We start from the raw sequence: 17,586 nt of genomic DNA, 5'->3' as shown, positions 1-17,586 counted from the left end.
AGGTTTGATCTTGATCATTCTATACCTTGTTCAACCTCGTCTCCTGACAAGTACTCTTTACTCGTACCGTGGTATGTGGTCTCTTATGAACTCATTCATATGCTTGCAAGACATTAGACGACATTCCACCGAGAGGGCCCAGAGTATATCTATCCGTCATCGGGATGGACAAATCCCACTGTTGATCCATATGCCTCAACTCATACTTTCCGGATACTTAATCCCACCTTTATAGCCACCCATTTACGCAGTGGTGTTTGGTGTAATCAAAGTACCTTTCCGGTATAAGTGATTTACATGATCTCATGGTCATAAGGACTAGGTAACTATGTATCGAAAGCTTATAGCAAATAACTTAATGACGAGATCTTATGCTACGCTTAATTGGGTGTGTCCATTACATCATTCACACAATGACATAACCTTGTTATTAATAACATCCAATGTTCATGATTATGAAACTAATCATCCATTAATCAACAAGCTAGTTTAAGAGGCATACTAGGGACTTCTTGTTTGTCTACATATCACACATGTACTAATGTTTCGGTTAATACAATTCTAGCATGATATATAAACATTTATCATAAACATAAAGATATAAATAATAACCACTTTATTATTGCCTCTAGGGCATATCTCCTTCACTTCTTAAAAGAGAAGTGTCATGTAGGTTGACTTTGGAAATTTGAAATACTTTGAGCATTTGAAAGAGAGGGAGATTTGGTACAAACATTAGGGTTTTCAAATATTATTTCCTGATGCAATTTTCTTAGGAAATCATGATGCTCATGAAATGATGCACAATAAAAACCCTAATCTAGGTTTAGCAAAACAGGGGTGTTACATAATTAGGTTCTAAATCATGAAGATTTACAACTAATTAACTAAGATGATACTTTTATGAAATGCAGCAGCAAAAAGAATCAAATATGATTGATGACGAACAATTATCATCACCCTGTGATTGCATCTCCTAACTTTCTTATATCCTTTGAGAACTACAAATAAAAATACAAGTACATTAGTCAATATAACAAAAGATATTCTAGCAATGACACTTCTTAAGATCCAGTGAGCCATACCATAGTTGGAGCCTCACCATTGTACAATTAATTAGTTAATTAGTATCATGCCATTAGCAGCAGATATTATCAGCAACCACCACAGAAAATACACATAGGTCACACTAAATTTTCTACCCTCGTTTGAACAGTTCCCATCAACCAGAATTTCAACATACATGCAACATAAAATATCTATATACGGAAGATTTAAAAACTGATGAGGACATGATTACCTCCGATTTGAAGGCATATTTTGGTGAAAAATATGAGACTATGTCGAGGACGACTTCAATTCAAGTAGGGGAGGATGATGAGGACATCTCTATGATAGATACAACCAATACTCCTACAGCCACATTTCAGGTACAGTCGTTACTAGGAATCCTTCCTGATATATATGAGAATATGATGCTGCCTAAATCAAATGTATTTATATTATTTAGGAATGGATCTAGCATGGACGCCAAACATTGGATTAGGAACGTGCATGGAGATGGCAGCAGACCTGCAAGGATTCAGGATGGCGTTGCAAGCGAGGATTTCAGAATATTGAAGCCACCATAGTGAAGCAACGATGCTTGGATGAATTATACAAGTTACTCCATCATAAAATTCGTCCAAAGAGTTAGTTTTGGTGTTGCATCACCTTATTTAATGGGCCAGGCCCATGTTATTTTCGGATTAGGTATTTTAGGGGATTTTAAGAGGCCATATAAGTGGAGGAAGGCCCATTTAGGGGTGTTTTTGGCCAACCCTAGCTGGTTGGACGAAAATCCCTTCACTTCCCCCATATATATCCCTATGTAGCTGTCATTAGAACTTGGATTTTGATTAGATTAAAAGTTAGCCAATTGTTGACTTCTTTTGAGGCCAACGCCCAGAACAAGACCGACTATTCGGAATCCCACCATTATCAATCAAGCTTTCATTTCTATTCGCAATATTCTGATTGCATCTTTAGTTCTTACTTGTTCTCAATTTCAGGTAGGAATTAAGACCATTGCTGGTCAGGCTGATCGTGCTCCCGCAAGATCAGTAACTCCCGGAGATTGTCCTAGCGATTGCATTGGCGCACGAGCTTTGCACGTGTAGTCGGATCGTCAAGCACGAACTCCACCAACAAATCGATTTATCCTCGTCTCATCGAAAGATCGGCCACCTTTGCTCTATCAAGTGGTATCAGATTTCAGGTTGCTCGGTGAGATTTACAGTTTTCCTAGTGTAGATTTGTTTTTACCTATAACCCAGAAAAAGCCCCACAAAAATATATTAGGTTTAGATCATCCGTCCCATAGCCCCTGCCAAGCCATTGCGTGATCTTTTCAGTTTTTTCTTTTTGAGTCCTTGTCTGCAATCGTTGTGTCGCGTGCTGGTCTTAGCGTCTAGAGTCATTAGAGTTTTGAGTTCTGATCATAATAGTCACGTCGCCGCCGCACCATCTCCTCTTGCAGTCCTCACCATATCACCGCCACCATACACTTCCGCCACATCTGCCATCAACTCTTTGTTGTGCCTCTTTGGTCCCCATCATAGTAGGGTCTTTCTTGATCTTCGTTTCAGAGTTTTTTCGGGTTTTAGATCCGTTTTCTTGGTCAATTTCGCGTTTTCCGTCGGAATACTGATAGCAGTCTAGCCGCAAAAAAAAATCCGAAAATTTCTGGCCGCCCTACCATAGAGAACTCTATGGTCATGCGCCAAGTCTGATCCTAAAAAAAATCCGAAAATTTCTGGCCGCCCTACCATAGAGACCTCTATGGTCATGCGCCAAGTCTGTTCCTAAAAAAAAAATTCTGGGCGCCCTACCATAGAGACCTCTATGGTCATGCGCCAAGGTTGATCCTAAAAAAAAAACTGGGCGCCCTACCATAGAGACCTCTAGGGTCTAGCGCCAAGTTGAGTCAAACAAAAAAAAACTTGCCGCCTTATTGTAGGTGCCTCTATCCTCCAGCACCAGTTTCGCTGCCTCTTGCATCTTGTGCCACATTGTGACCTCGTTGGTGATTTAGGCTTGCGTCTCTAATACGATCTAGCCTAGGACCAGCACAATACCTTCGTTGAGCATTTACTCAATTTGCATCGCTGATTTGATTACTATGCCACCATATCACTATACTTTGCCTTCCCAGAGCTCCACAAATTTCTCCACGTGCTTTGTGTCGACACCTGGCAATCGCTTTGTGCAATCTCGGGGAGAAGCTGATCCTTGTTGGTTGCCATATCACCTTCCTCCTGTTTCGTAAGAACTTGTAAGAGCTTTGTATTTTGCTTGACGAATTGCGCGTGAACCACCATATTCTGTAGTTTGTAGGCTGATACGTCTCCGACGTATCGATAATTTCTTATGTTCCATGCCACATTATTGATGATATCTACATGTTTTATGCATACTTTATGTCATATTTATGCATTTTCCGGCACTAACCTATTAACGAGATGCCGAAGAGCCAGTTGCTGTTTTCTGCTGTTTTTGGTTTCAGAAATCCTAGTAAGGAAATATTCTCGGAATTGGACGAAATCAACGCCCAGGGGCCTATTTCACACGAAGCTTCCAGAAGACCGAAGATGATACGAAGTGGGGCCACGAGGTGGTGACACACCAGGGCGGCGCGGCCTGGCCCTTGGCCGCGCCGACCTAGCGTGTGGGGCCCTCGTGTGGCCCCTGACCTATCTCCTCCGCCTACTTATAGCCTTCGTCGCGAAACCCCCAGTACCGAGAGCCACGATACGGAAAACCTTCCAGAGACGCCGCCGCCGCCAATCCCATCTCGGGGGATTCAGGAGATCGCCTCCGGCACCCTGCCGGAGAGGGGAATCATCTCCCGGAGGACTCTTCACCGCCATGGTCGCCTCCGGAGTGATGAGTGAGTAGTTCATCCCTGGACTATGGGTCCATAGCAGTAGCTAGATGGTCGTCTTCTCCTAATTGTGCTTCATTGTCGGGTCTTGTGAGCTGCCTAACATGATCAAGATCATCTATCTGTAATGCTTTATGTTGTGTTTGTTGGGATCCGATGGATAGAGAATACTATGTTATGTTGATTATCAATTTATATCTATGTGTTGTTTATGATCTTGCATGCTCTCCGTTGTTAGTAGAGGCTCTGGCCAAGTTTTTGCTAGTAACTCCAAGAGGGAGTATTTATGCTCGATAGTGGGTTCATGCCTCCATTAAATCTGGGCAAAGGATGAGAAAGTTCTAAGGTTGTGGATGTGCTGTTGCCACTAGGGATAAAACATCGATGCTATGTCCGAGGATGTAGTTGTTGATTACATTACGCACCATACTTAATGCAATTGTCTGTTGTTTGCAACTTAATACTGGAAGGGGTTCGGATGATAACCTGAAGGTGGACTTTTTAGGCATAGATGCATGCTGGATAGCGGTCTATGTACTTTGTCGTAATGCCCAATTAAATCTCACTATACTCATCATATCATGTATGTGCATGGTCATGCCCTCTCTATTTGTCAATTGCCCAACTGTAATTTGTTCACCCAACATGCTTATTCTTATGGGAGAGACACCTCTAGTGAACTGTGGACCCCGGTCCATTCTTTTAATCGAATACAATCTACTGCAATACTTGTTCCACTGTTTTCTGCAAACAATCATCATCCACACTATACATCTAATCCTTTGTTACAGCAAGCCGGTGAGATTGACAACCTCACTGTTACGTTGGGGCAAAGTACTTTGTTTGTGTTGTGCAGGTTCCACGTTGGCGCCGGAATCCCTGGTGTTGCGCCGCACTACACTTCGCCGCCATCAACCTTCGACGTGCTTCTTGACTCCTACTGGTTCGATAAACCTTGGTTTCTTACTGAGGGAAAACTTGCCGCTGTACGCATCACACCTTCCTCTTGGGGTTCCCAACGGACGCGTGTTGAACGGAAAGACAATACGTCATCTACGCGCAGGATAGGCATATGCATTTGTGCTTTTTGGGTACTAACCATGACAGGAATTGAGGACCAAGCCATCGACCCGAGTACCATGACGACTACGGAGATGCATGTGCAACCATTTACAGGAGATCATGATCAGATTATATCCTTACCAGTTTATGAGGGTAGATATAATACAGATGCTTATTTTGATTGGGAGTTTGAGGTTGACAATATTTTTGGATGCCATGATTTTAATGAAAATGAGAAAGTAAGAATTGCCGCCCAAACTTTTATTGATCTTGCTTCCGTTTGGTGGGACTGGAATTATAAAGAAAATATTGATAATACACCTACTACTTGGGTAGATTCAAAATCTGTTTTGAGACGTAAATTTGTGCCTCTTTCTCATCAACGTGAACTGCTCCGCAAACTTGAACGATTAGAACAAGGTAGTAATACTGTGCATGTTTACTATCAGGAATTTAAATTTTACATGTACCGTTGTGATATAAAGGAATTTGAGGAAAGTACTAGAAACATGTTTTTCAATGGCTTGAACCCTGATATTAAGGTTTTGTTTACGTATATTCCTCATTCTACTATTGGTGTATATGTTCGAGCTTGTTCTTTTGAGAAACACATACAGGACAAAACGTTGGACCATTCCAACTCCTTCAAGTCATGCACACTAGCACCGGTTGTTTCATCCAACGTTCCACACATGAATATTGTTGTGCGAGTTGCCCAGCCACAGACTTGTGACACGTCGCTGCGAACATCTTCTACGTTGGAGTCACAAGGTAAAAATGAAGGTACTGATTTTGTCCTTCCACATGTGACTGATGAACACCATGCTGATCTACATATGTCATGTGATGATTTGTCTATTGAGTTGATTGAGGATAGAGTTGTCGCTTTGAAACAATCTCATGATCAACCATTGGAGATGCTTCCTAGTTTGGTTAATCCACTTGAAATTGGTAACTACCATGTTCATATGAATATACCATGTGTGGAGTTCACTGATGATTTGGCCACACCGCCTATATTAGAGGATCATACTACTGATTTGCAAGTACCATGTGATCATACCACTGAAATTGATGTTGTTGTGAGCGCAGTTAGTCCTGTTTTCAATTCTTCTTTGACTATGTGCGCGTCCACTGAAATTATTAATGCCGAAATGGATTCTTCTATTGATTTAAGTACACCCACTGAATTGCATGCTACAATACCAAATGTTTTGGGTGCTTATTTTGCGGACATTCATGCATCTATCAATTCGAGTGCCCCAAATGAGTTACATGCTAAGAGAGATTTTGGGCTGGGTGTACCAATTGATCACTTTAATATGTCTTGGAATATGAGTGCACCCACTGAAAATATCATTGATATGACTAGCAATCTTTTGGTTGACTCTAGTTATGATAGACCTATAGATTTGTGTGTACCATGTGTTATTTTTCGTTGCTCTATGGATATGAGTGTACCAATGGAGAATTTTGTTTCCAATGATGACCATGTGTTAGGAACTTGTGTAAATGATATACCAACTATGTTGAGTTCACCTACTGTACAAGTTAATTCTTCCATATCTATGAGTGTACAAACTGAAATTCTTGCTCCTGATAATGCACCTTGTGATTTGAAAGTTGACTCTCGTATGAATCATATAAAACTGGTTATGAACAATGAAGTGTTGGCTCAGATTTCTCATGCTAATTCTTTGTTTTTTGTTGTGATGGATCCACCTATATCTGTGTCACATGCTAGACATAAAATTGATGAACTTCCTTGTTTAAAGAGTGTCTACGCCCCCGATGTTACATTTAATTTGGTTGGGGAGTATGTCAGCAACAATGTTTTTATGGTACATAGGATTTGCATCATGTGTGATGATTCTTATAGCTCCAATAAACCTGAATTTGTATATATGCTTTCTCATTTTGATATGACCTCCAATGTTGGTATTCATTCTATGCCAAATAACTTGCTGCAAAATTGTTTAATTCAACATGACGTGGCTAGTAAATTTGAGACCTTACATTTTTGTTTACCAACTTTGGGATGGTTTAATGATGAGCATTATAATTTGAAAGGAGTTAATATGTGCTTCACTTATATCTGCAAACTGAGTTGTGATAAACATTTAATGGGAACTAATGAGCTTCTATGCTACTACAATACTGGTATATGTACAAAATTAAATGGGAAACATGACAGAGCTGTTAAAACGGATGACATATACATATACCATGCATATACCTTGTCTCTTTTGTTAGCATGTTTACAGAATAAACATCGCCGAGGACGGCTTTTCTTTCAAGAAAGGGAGGATGATGAGGACATGATTACCTCCGATTTGAAGGCATATTTTGGTGAAAAAGATGAGACTACGTCGAGGACGACTTCAATTCAAGTAGGGGAGGATGATGAGGACATCTCTATGATAGATACAACCAATACTCCTACAGCCACATTTCAGGTATAGTCGTTACTAGGAATCCTTCCTGATATATATGAGAATATGAGGCTGCCTAAATCAAATGTATTTATATTATTTAGGAATGGATCTAGCATGGACGCCAAGCATTGGATTAGGAACGTGCATGGAGATGGCAGCAGACCTGCAAGGATTCAGGATGGCGTTGCAAGCGAGGATTTCAGAACATTGAAGCCACCATAGTGAAGCAACGATGCTTGGATGAATTATACAAGTTACTACATCATAAAATTCGTCCAAAGAGTTAGTTTTAGTGTTGTGTCACCTTATTTAATGGGCCAGGACCATGTATTTTCGGATTAGGTATTTTAGGGGATTTTAAGAGGCCATATAAGTGGAGGAAGGCCCATTTAGGGGTGTTTTTGGCCAACCCTAGCTGGTTGGACAAAAATCCCTTCACTTCCCCCATATATACCCCTCTGTAGCCGTCATTAGAACTTGGATTTTGATTAGATTAAAAGTTAGCCAATTGTTGCAACTACGTGTACTTCTTTTGAGGCCAACGCCCAGAACAAGACCGACTATTCGGAATCCCACCATTATCAATCAAGCTTTCATCTCTATTCGCAATATTCTGATTGCATCTTTAGTTCTTACTTGTTCTCGATTTCAGGTAGGAATTAAGACCCTTGCTGGTCAGGCTGATCGTGCTCCCGCAAGATCAGTAACTCCCGAAGATTGTCCTAGCGATTGCATTGGCGCACGAACTTTGCACGTGTAGTCGGATCGTCAAGCACGAACTCCACCAACAAATCGATTTATCCCCATCTCATCGAAAGATCGGGCACCTTTGCCGTATCAAAAACTTATAGGAAAAATCAAAGGAGCAGCTAGATCTAATGTAATAGTAGTTGGCATTGGTGAGGAATCGCTCTGGAACGACGAGGATCAAGCGTCGTGATCGCTAAGCCAAGAAGATAAACTGCAGATTTAAAAGATTTCTGCTTCAGTAAACAACCAGACCAACCAGATCTTTTCCAACAGGAGTATTTACATGACAATATTCACCCAACCATCTAATGGAAGGCAACCATACTTTCGATAGAATTTTCAACATGTACCATCAACCAGTCCAATGAACTTTCATTTAGCAAATTTAGTCGTACGACTATAATAGAAACCACAAGCCAACCAATCACATAGTGATTTCTATTTCAGTTGTATATATATTGTTATTAAACTGTTCGATATTTCTAGAGATAGTAGGATTGCAGGATATGCCAAAAAGGTGGATTATTAAAGAAAATATATTAAAAGATGTTTTGGGGAAAGTTCTTGCCGCTAATGCAAGTAGCCATTTATCTGCATGGTTATTGACTAATCTGAGCTGCATCTATATGTGTTAGGTGTGAGCTATGATCAGGTCCACGGGAAAATTATTGTTCCTCCAGTAAAACCCAACAGACACCACAATTTTCTGGATTATGTGCTAATCATTCTGAAACTGGCAGGTGAACTTATACTACACATATCACAAACTGATTTATGTAATGTACATTCTGAAACCGCGGCAGCCATAAAACGTTCTGATTTCTGTAAAACAAGAAATGTAGACATAGATGACATGCTGAAATTCCTTTTTTGGAGATCAATGTAAGCACAGGCTGGGCTGCTGCTATCATTTTATCTCTTCCGTTTTAGGCAAAACCAAAGCAATCTAACGCACAAACAATGCCACTCACATGGTCACGGAATGGCAACTGAATCGGAAAGATACAAGCTTCAGATATCTGAACAAAAGAGCATAAAGATCACACACGATTTCAAGCTCAAAATTGAATTACTACTTGCTGAAAATACCTTCCTCTCTGGAGCAGACCGCCATTCTTGGTGAGATTGATGAACACCTGGAACTGATCCGGCCATAATGCGCGCAACCCCAGATCTCGGCCGGCGGAGGAGGTGATACCACAAATAGCTGGGGAGTGGGACAGAAGGCAAGGACGAGACGCACACTGACCTGGATCTTGATATGCTCGTCACCGCCGACCAGGGTGCGCCGGTGCCGAGTAGGTGGAGGCCGGGCGACCCCAAGGGCTCCCTGTGCAACGCCCTGGCCACGTGCACCACCCGTGGACAAGCACCTCTGGCCGCCATGGCTCTGCCGTCGAGATCGCGCCTAACTCCAGCCGCGCCGTACTCGCTCCTCGGCGACCCTTGCGGCTCACACGCGCGGGCTTGTCTAGGAGCTACCCGCTGCCTTCTGTCGAGATAATTGGTGGTGATTCCTTTGTGATATCTTTTACTTTCCTTTCTGATTGGTGCGATGATTCTGTCTCTGATGGCAGGGTGATTAATTGTTTGAAAAGAGGAACTGGTTCTGTTTCCTCCGGTCGGTGATTCGTCCTACATATTTTCTATATGCGTAGATAGAGATATAGATATAGTGGAGATTTATTGCATCGGCTGCAGCCGTCCGATCCTCCATCGCACGGCTCAGCTGTCTTGGAGCATCTCCCCGTGTGTCCCACATCCACCGCGTCACTCCGCTGACCTCCATTGCAAGTTTCGTCCAAAGACCAAAGCTCCAACCACCACCACCGGCAGCAGCTCCGTTGTCGCCTTGTCGGTGGTCGCCATCCCCATGGAATCACGTCGCCTCCACAAAATCGAGGCCTAGCCAGCTCTGCCGCCACCCAAAACCCTAGCCCCCCCCCCGCCCGCTCGCGCCATGTCGTCGTCATCTCGTGTCGCGGAGATCGAGGTTGTGGTGGCCGACGGCGGCGCCAGGAAGGGGGCGGAAGAGCCGAAGAAGCTGAGCGGGGCGGAGCCGGACCCTGTGGTGGACGTCTACTCTGCCGCGGCTTACGGGGATCTGGACCGGCTGCGGCGGTTCGTGGAACGGGAAGGCGGCGCCGGGTCGCTCTACGCGCCCGACGGCAACGGCTACCATGCGCTCCAGTGGGCCGCGCTCAACAACTATCCCCACGTCGCGCTCTACATCATCGAGGTCCGCCTTTTCTCTCCTCGCTGGACTCGAATTACTCGGCCCTCCCTTCCTTGCTGATTGGGTTCGTGGTTGATTGGTCTTTCACAGCATGGGGGTGACGTGAACGCGGAAGACCTTGCACAGCAGACGGCGCTGCACTGGGCGGCTGTGCGCGGGGCCACGTCTGTGACAGATGTGCTGCTGGAGAGCGGCGCGAGGCTGGAAGCAGCCGATGTGAATGGCTACCGGGTATGCAATCGTTTTGTATTCCTGAATTTGTCTTCTCCTTTTCGGATCCTTTGCAGTGTTGTTGGATTGTTAGTGTCTGGTTGCAACAGTAGCTTAATTAAAGCCCGTGTCCTTGTGCCCAAGGCTGTGCTTATAATTGTGTAGCGTCTGTAAATTCTTATGCTTTACAATTCTTCCTTTGGAACATTATGTTAGGCAGTCCACGTCGCAGCTCAGTATGGCCAAACAACATTCTTGCATCACATTGTCTCAAAGTATGGTGCAGACTTTGATGCTTTGGACAATGATGGAAGGAGCTCATTGCACTGGTACATGAATACCCTTTACCTTTTTAATGCATGGTTTTGCCTGGTTTCACTTACCATTTCCACCAGCAATGTACACAATTGATTGTGAATCTATAGATCATGGCTGCAATGCTGTCTTATATTGCTCATGCAAGTAAACCATTCTCATATTGTGTGGTTTTGTTTGATACTTCAAGATTTGTTGGCCGGATTATATAATTTTTTTAATAGACACCATGAATCCCTGATACAATACTGCTGGGAAATAGATTGTCACATTGAGTTCTGGGCGATCACAGTATGATATTCTTCTGTTACCCATTTGTTTGTTCTGAAGTCTGTCGTATATACTGTGTTGGTACTGCTTTCGTTGTCTCAGTTTCTCTTAATGATTGTGTCCTCTAACAAACCTGTGCGTACATTTCATAGTTACAATGCATCCAAAACTATATAGTTTGTTAATAAAACCTTGAGTGTATCCCCATGTATTGTCAGTCCTAAAGAATCAACTTAGCTTCTGTTTCTAACACATGCATAAGGATAGATCCTTGATCTACATTTTGATGTTTGTCCTTTTTTGCACAATGTAATTTTTTACCATCTTAATCGTATTCAGGGCCGCTTACAAGGGTAATGCAGATACAATCAGGTTACTGCTCTTTATGGATGCTAATCAAGTAAGACAGGACAAAAATGGTACCTTTCACATGGCAGTATCTCTATTCTCTGTGGTATTTAATTACATGCCTTTGCTACTTCATACCAGTTTCTCCCTGCATACAAAATTCTTGGACATCTATATTGTGTTAAGAACAATCCTAATAGTTGAATGCTGAGCTCTCTTGCTCTAAGAGCAATGTACTTACCAGGTTCTCTGCTCATCACACTATGTTATTGTATTTTTCTTTAGATTATGGATGTTTGGAAATGTGTCCATTTGTCATCTTTTCACTTAGGTTCTCATATAATATTGAGAATACCTGCCTACTTGAGCTGGATTGTGCATACACAATGAGCCATCTGAGAAAGAAACTGGAGGTAGGCACCATGTTAAAACACTTCCATGGTTAGAAAATTGCTACATAATTGGCAGGTTTCAATAATGAGAGATCACAAGGCTTGGGCCTGATATTTAGGCCCCGCAGCCAGGGCCGGGCCTGGGTTTTCTGCACTGGGCTTTGTTACGCCCGGCCCAAAGTATGGCTTGGTATAATCCAGAGTCTCATCGCCTTTGGTGGCGCAATTGGCCAGCTCCTTTGTTTTCATGGCACATGGACTGCCCTTTCGACTCCAGTTTGGGACCATGCATCCATGGTCCTATCATCTCCAGACCAGTGCAGGAGCCAGCAAGTGGAGGGGCAGCGAGCTTAGACAACTGACTGCAATAGCTGAATAGAGCTTAGACCATCAGGTGTTCACAGGGTAGAGGGTTCCATTTTGGGCTGATTGATAGTATTGTTAGAGTTCTCTAGGTTTGTCGTTTGTGCATTACTGCATTTCATCATGTGGGCTTGTCGAGAACTACCAGTGAAGGGGTGTTTCAGCCCAGAAGAATCAAGGATATATTATAATCTATTTTGAAATTCAAATTCCCCAATTCTCCCCGGTGCACCTAATGTATATGCATGTATTAGTGGGACACAGTGCGAACTTGTCACCTGTCAGGTCTAGTGGCGGGCACAATGGGCCTGCTGGTCTAGGAAGCGACCCTATCAACAAAAAGGCAAGGCCACTTTAAATGTCCTAATTTAAGAGGTACAGAGTAAGGGGATAAAAGGTTACTCCCTCTCTTTGAATATTGGATCTGGCTTATACCTCTCTCCTTCCCCACATGTTCTCATCGAAAGCAAAATAGAAGCAAGAGAATCTGAGCTGACATGCTCTTACCTTTTTGTACAACCACTGCGATCCCATGATAATGATCATGTGCTACTTAGTTAAACCACCTGCTTGACAGTGAGTGGGCCATGGAAATGTTTAAAGTACACATCAATGATGGATCTAGTGTGGGCACCTGCAGCCATGGACTGCAAATCTGGCCTCTCAAGTAGAGCACCTGTTTTCTTGATCATTTCATTCCAGTAGATGATTTGTTGTGAGTCTTTCAGATACTATTTAGCAGCATGCATGCTAGTTGGAAATAAATCTACTGTCAGGTCTTTGAGTTAGGTCCTACAATCCACGTTTTGACTGAACTCCTTTTGTGGCGTCATGCAGGTTGTACTCCCTTACATTGGGCTGTCATAAGAGGAAGTTTGGAGGTTTGCACGCTTCTTGTGCATGCTGGCACCAAGGAGGAACTGTCATTGAAGGATAGTGGTGGATTTACTCCTTTGCAACTTGCAGTAGACAAAGGTCAACGGCATCTTTCCAATATCCTTGTACGTTTTCTCTTTGAATTCTTACTTGACTTTTACAAGCTACCATTTTTGGTCCGAGAAATTTAACTATATGGTAGTACTATTCAGTCTGCTGATATACTACTGCAGGCAGATAGGTTGGGCTGTTGTAAATGTTTATAATCAAACATAGATATAAGCATTTTGGATCGGTGCACTCACATTTATTCTTGTTTTCTATTTTCCTAACCTCTTTACCCTTCCTTCTGGATATGTTTTCAATGATAATACTTATCCATTACTGTATGCACTATGTAGTAATGTTTCAACTCCATTAACGGAAATGCCATTTTTCTTCTTATAGTCCAATACTCCAAAAGTAAGCTTTGGAGACAAATACTGCTCAGAGAGGCTGGGGAAGGCTGGATATGCACCTATCCTATTTTCTTATCTTGTTGTCCTCATAATCCTTTTCCTGAAGTCAATTGTTTTTGGTGAGCGTCGTTTGTGTGATTTTGTTATTTTTCTTCAAACGTAAGACTTGTAGAGCCTTTTTTCATCATCTGACCTGATTATGAAACCTCTCTAGCACCTGATTTTTCTAGAATCACTGCTGGTGTTGGTCTTTGGTCATGGGCTGCTATTTCTCTTGCCTTGGCATCACAAGTGGTGTTCTACAGACTTAGCAGGTAGCTTATACACCATGAATGTTCACTGACTGGACCAGTTGGAATCCAGTGCTTTGCTCTTTTACTTTTTGTTTTTTTTGTGCATGCATGCAATACATTAATGATGCCTTGATTACTTTATTTATGTATTTTTTAAAAGATGATGAAGAGGATGAGAAAAACCTCGAAAACTTACTTGAAATTACTTTATTAGTGCAGAATCATCCCTTTTTGTTTTATTCTAAGTAACTGATTTTGTATAGATGTTCAGTTTATTTTCTTCCGAACATACCTTTTGTGTCTGCTTCCTGCTTAATGTTTGTTTTGCTCGTGTGATCTTGGGACAGAAAAAATCCAGGCTACATCAAAGCAAACACCAAGGGGCTTGATCCGAAGGTAGAATATTCTACTATAGTATTAGCGGTGTTTAAACCGTAATTTCATACACATTTACTTTATGAAAATGTCCCACATAAATAAAGTTTAAAATTGTTATTCAATTGGTACTTGGGACTATGCTACACTTTTGCAGTTCAACAGTCTAGATGCATCTGAGAAGTAGATTTTTTCAGCTTTTTTATCTGATAAGCTGAGCATCTGTACTGAACATTCCGGACTGAGCAAGAAATAATATAATATGCTTATGGACTTTTCTTCAGTATCACTAAGAGTCCAAGATCAGTACTGAGCTGTGTTGTACTTACAGGAACCACTCATGGAGATCGATTTTAGTTCCTCGACTTGGACAGGCAATTGGTCTCAATTGTGCCCTACTTGCAAGGTATTACAAAATTGTAGATTACTTTCGTTTTCACATCTTTACTTTTTATTCTTTTTTCTTTCATATTCATATTAAAATGACCTTTTGTTTTAAAAGTAAATCGTGTGAACATAGCTATATATATATTTTTTTTCCTTCGTTGTGTTCTTCACTGTCTTGTTCTTCTCTTTGTGCATGCCATATTGCCGTTTATACCACCACACCTTGATGTTATTGGACTGATGTAGTAATTTTACTTACCAGATAATTCGCCCTGTGCGCTCTAAACACTGTCCAACTTGTGAGCACTGTGTTGAACAGTTTGACCATCACTGCCCCTGGATATCAAACTGTGTTGGAAAGGTAAGATGTGGATAACTCGGCTGTTTGAACTTCTAGTTTAAGTATTCAATTTAATTTAAATCTTTTTGTCAGAATAAAACTTCGCATTGTGTCGTTCCGCAAATGATTCAAAGTATAATTTACCTTACTCTTAGCCAAATGGGTATAAATCCCCGTTGTGCTTTTCCACTGTCTTGTTGTTGAATGGAATGCTTTATCTAAGTTATGGAGACAAACTGTACCATACTCTTAGCAAAAAAGAATATTAATCCCTGACGTGCTGTTCCAGCTATAGCAGGAAATGTTCCATTGACTAAATAGAGGTCATTAATTTCACATTTTGGAGTAACATGATGCTTATTGGTATTCCCAGGCTGATTTTTTTCGAAATGGGGATTGCCCCAGCCTCTGCATCAATCGATGCACACAGCTTTCTTTATTACGAATTCATCAGTTTCAGAGTTTACAAATCATGGATCACATAGGGTGGACATAAAGATCAGCCAGCGGAAAAAAATAAAACAAGTCGCCTTATGCATCTTGTTATCTTCTAGAAAGCCGCCAGCCACCCTGGTTGAAGATATCCCGTGCGACCGTCACCAAACGGATATACCCAGAATCCATATGCGCCCGCTGTGCCTCCGGTAGTAGGATTGACCACTCTTGGATCCAATGAGTAGCCATATGGATAACCTGTAGAAAATGAGCAGTTCCTTTTTTGTTAAAGATTATATCATTTCTGCAATTCCATAAAGACCATACAATAGCACAAGTTCCTAGTCGGATCCGTGCCTTTGTATCTTTATCAATCCCATTCAACCAATTACCAAACATATTTGTACAATTAGTTGGTGGTGAAATGTTGAAGGTAAAGAGAACTACTCTATAAGAGAATTATGGCTGATACTATAAGAGAACATTATATTATGTCATAGATACTTATGTTCTGTATACTTCTTAGTTCTTACTTCGTTATAGATGGGGAGTGGGAATTATGGAGTTCATTTTCCGATCTTATTGCAGTTGATATTCAAACTGCCTCATTTCAAAATAATGGATCTGATGGAGTTATGTTCAGCTGTATTCGCCAGATCTGATGGGTTAACAGTTGTTTTCCTTATAGAGAAATAAGTGGGACTTTTTGGTGTTTCTTTGTATGGGGATAACCACAACCCTTCTCGGTGCTGGTGTTGGATTCCACAGTAAGGAGATACATTAAATACACAATTTTATTCATTCCTTCAACAGTGTACTAACAATTCAAGTACATGTATTGGCAGGACTTTGGGCAGAGCCCATTATACTCTCGTCTTCTGAGTCATGGACTCACTTCATGGTGACAAAACATCCTGGTGCTGCATTGTTCATGTTCATGGATGTCTTCTTATTAGCTGGAGCTCTTATTCTGGCAGGAGCACAAGCAACACAGGTAAAACTGTCTTCTGGGATTGATTGTATAGGCTTCTTTGCCATATTGTTTATCACGCCGACTTGTTCCACACATTAGGTTCACATGTGATGGGCAAAAAATACAGACTCGTCACTTCTCTGTATGCTTAATTGTCTGTCTCTTGTGGCCTAACATTTTCTACAATGGGGATAGCAAAGAAATACAACTGCACATATGCCCTCAACAGTTCAAAACCTTTATAGTTCACTAGAGAATCTCTAGTTTCTATTATGTCACTTGTAACTGCATATTGCTCAACTGTCCCATTTGTCCTCAATATGATGGAAAGACCAAGATGGAACACCACCGAGCTTTTTATAAAACATACCTGACGTATTTATTTCCTGATTGATTGCAGATAGCACGGAATCTCACAACTAATGAGGCAGCAAATCAGTCGCGCTACGCCTATCTCCGTGGGCCTGATGGACAATTCAGAAATCCTTATAACCAAGGTTGCAAGAGGAACTGCGCTTATTTTCTTGTTAATGGCTACAGCAACGATCAAGAGGCCGCATGGCCAACCCTTCAACAAACTGTACAAATAAGCTAGGTTCCTTCTGGGATCTAAATGTGTGTTTTTGTGTGTGTTTGTCCAGAGTATAGAAATTTCTCCCTCCATATACTATCATCTATTTAAGATGACCTTCACCCGTTCTTCAGTTTTTCAAAGAAGTTTGAATCTAGTTCACGGGAGAGGCAGGAGGTGGTGGGCTGGTGGCGGCAGCAACGTGGTGTCTAGCCGGGTTGTTTGCTGTGCTGGCCATAGACGTCTATTGGTGTAAGTGTAGAAAGGGAATGATGTTTTTTGCATCAAGTTGATATGAAACCCAAGTTGATAAGGATGGCTGTGTCAGATCTAAAATCTAATGGTCCAGAAATAAGACTAATCTTTATGGAAATTGTCAACATACTTTCTTTACAGCTCCAAGTTAGATTCTACACCTATTTATATCTTGAGAATATTCTTATGCTCTGGTAAGAAACAAAACAATTACTGTTGAAGTTCTTTTTTGATTGTAAGAGGCTGAATTTGACTATTTGAGTACAACATTGCTATAATATGGTTGTACTTTGATCATTGCGAAGAATCCAGTTTGCCTC

General features: G+C 41.6%; 1 protein-coding gene across 3 annotated transcripts; it reads left to right on the top strand.

The window, feature by feature from the left end:
* The first annotated feature begins 9,947 nt into the window (after positions 1 to 9,947).
* LOC127294966 (probable protein S-acyltransferase 23) lies at positions 9,948 to 17,324 on the top strand. Of its 3 annotated transcripts, XM_051324880.2 has the most exons (13): positions 9,951 to 10,408; positions 10,496 to 10,636; positions 10,832 to 10,944; positions 11,540 to 11,619; positions 13,141 to 13,304; positions 13,627 to 13,756; positions 13,852 to 13,951; positions 14,278 to 14,326; positions 14,637 to 14,711; positions 14,955 to 15,053; positions 16,156 to 16,234; positions 16,313 to 16,461; positions 16,841 to 17,324. In XM_051324880.2, the coding sequence occupies exons 1-13, from the start codon at positions 10,130 to 10,132 to the stop codon at positions 17,033 to 17,035; spliced, it is 1,653 nt and encodes a 550-aa protein (XP_051180840.1). In that variant the 5' UTR covers positions 9,951 to 10,129; the 3' UTR covers positions 17,036 to 17,324. The 3 variants fall into 3 exon arrangements, 2 of the variants coding, with proteins under 2 accessions (XP_051180841.1, XP_051180840.1); XR_007847285.2 differs by lacking the exon at positions 16,841 to 17,324 and having other exon boundaries at positions 9,948 to 10,408; positions 16,056 to 16,234; positions 16,313 to 16,383; XM_051324881.2 differs by lacking the exons at positions 16,313 to 16,461; positions 16,841 to 17,324 and having other exon boundaries at positions 9,948 to 10,408; positions 16,141 to 16,234.
* The last annotated feature ends 262 nt before the right edge of the window (positions 17,325 to 17,586 follow it).

The sequence above is a fragment of the Lolium perenne genome, chromosome 4 (assembly GCF_019359855.2).
Source record: "Lolium perenne isolate Kyuss_39 chromosome 4, Kyuss_2.0, whole genome shotgun sequence".
Taxonomy (NCBI): domain Eukaryota; kingdom Viridiplantae; phylum Streptophyta; class Magnoliopsida; order Poales; family Poaceae; genus Lolium; species Lolium perenne.
Note: the sequence above shows the minus strand (reverse complement) of the source record. Positions and strands in the feature narration are given on the sequence as shown.

What these genes read in the sequence shown, in the direction of transcription:
- LOC127294966 (XM_051324880.2), top strand. Translation starts at nt 10,130, where the DNA reads ATGTCGTCGTCATCTCGTGTCGCGGAGATCGAGGTTGTGGTGGCCGAC. An exon ending in GGAAGGAGCTCATTGCACTG is followed by an intron (nt 10,945 to 11,539) that starts GTACATGAATAC and finishes AATCGTATTCAG; the next exon opens with GGCCGCTTACAAGGGTAATG. An exon ending in TGCTGGTGTTGGATTCCACA is followed by an intron (nt 16,235 to 16,312) that starts GTAAGGAGATAC and finishes ATGTATTGGCAG; the next exon opens with GACTTTGGGCAGAGCCCATT.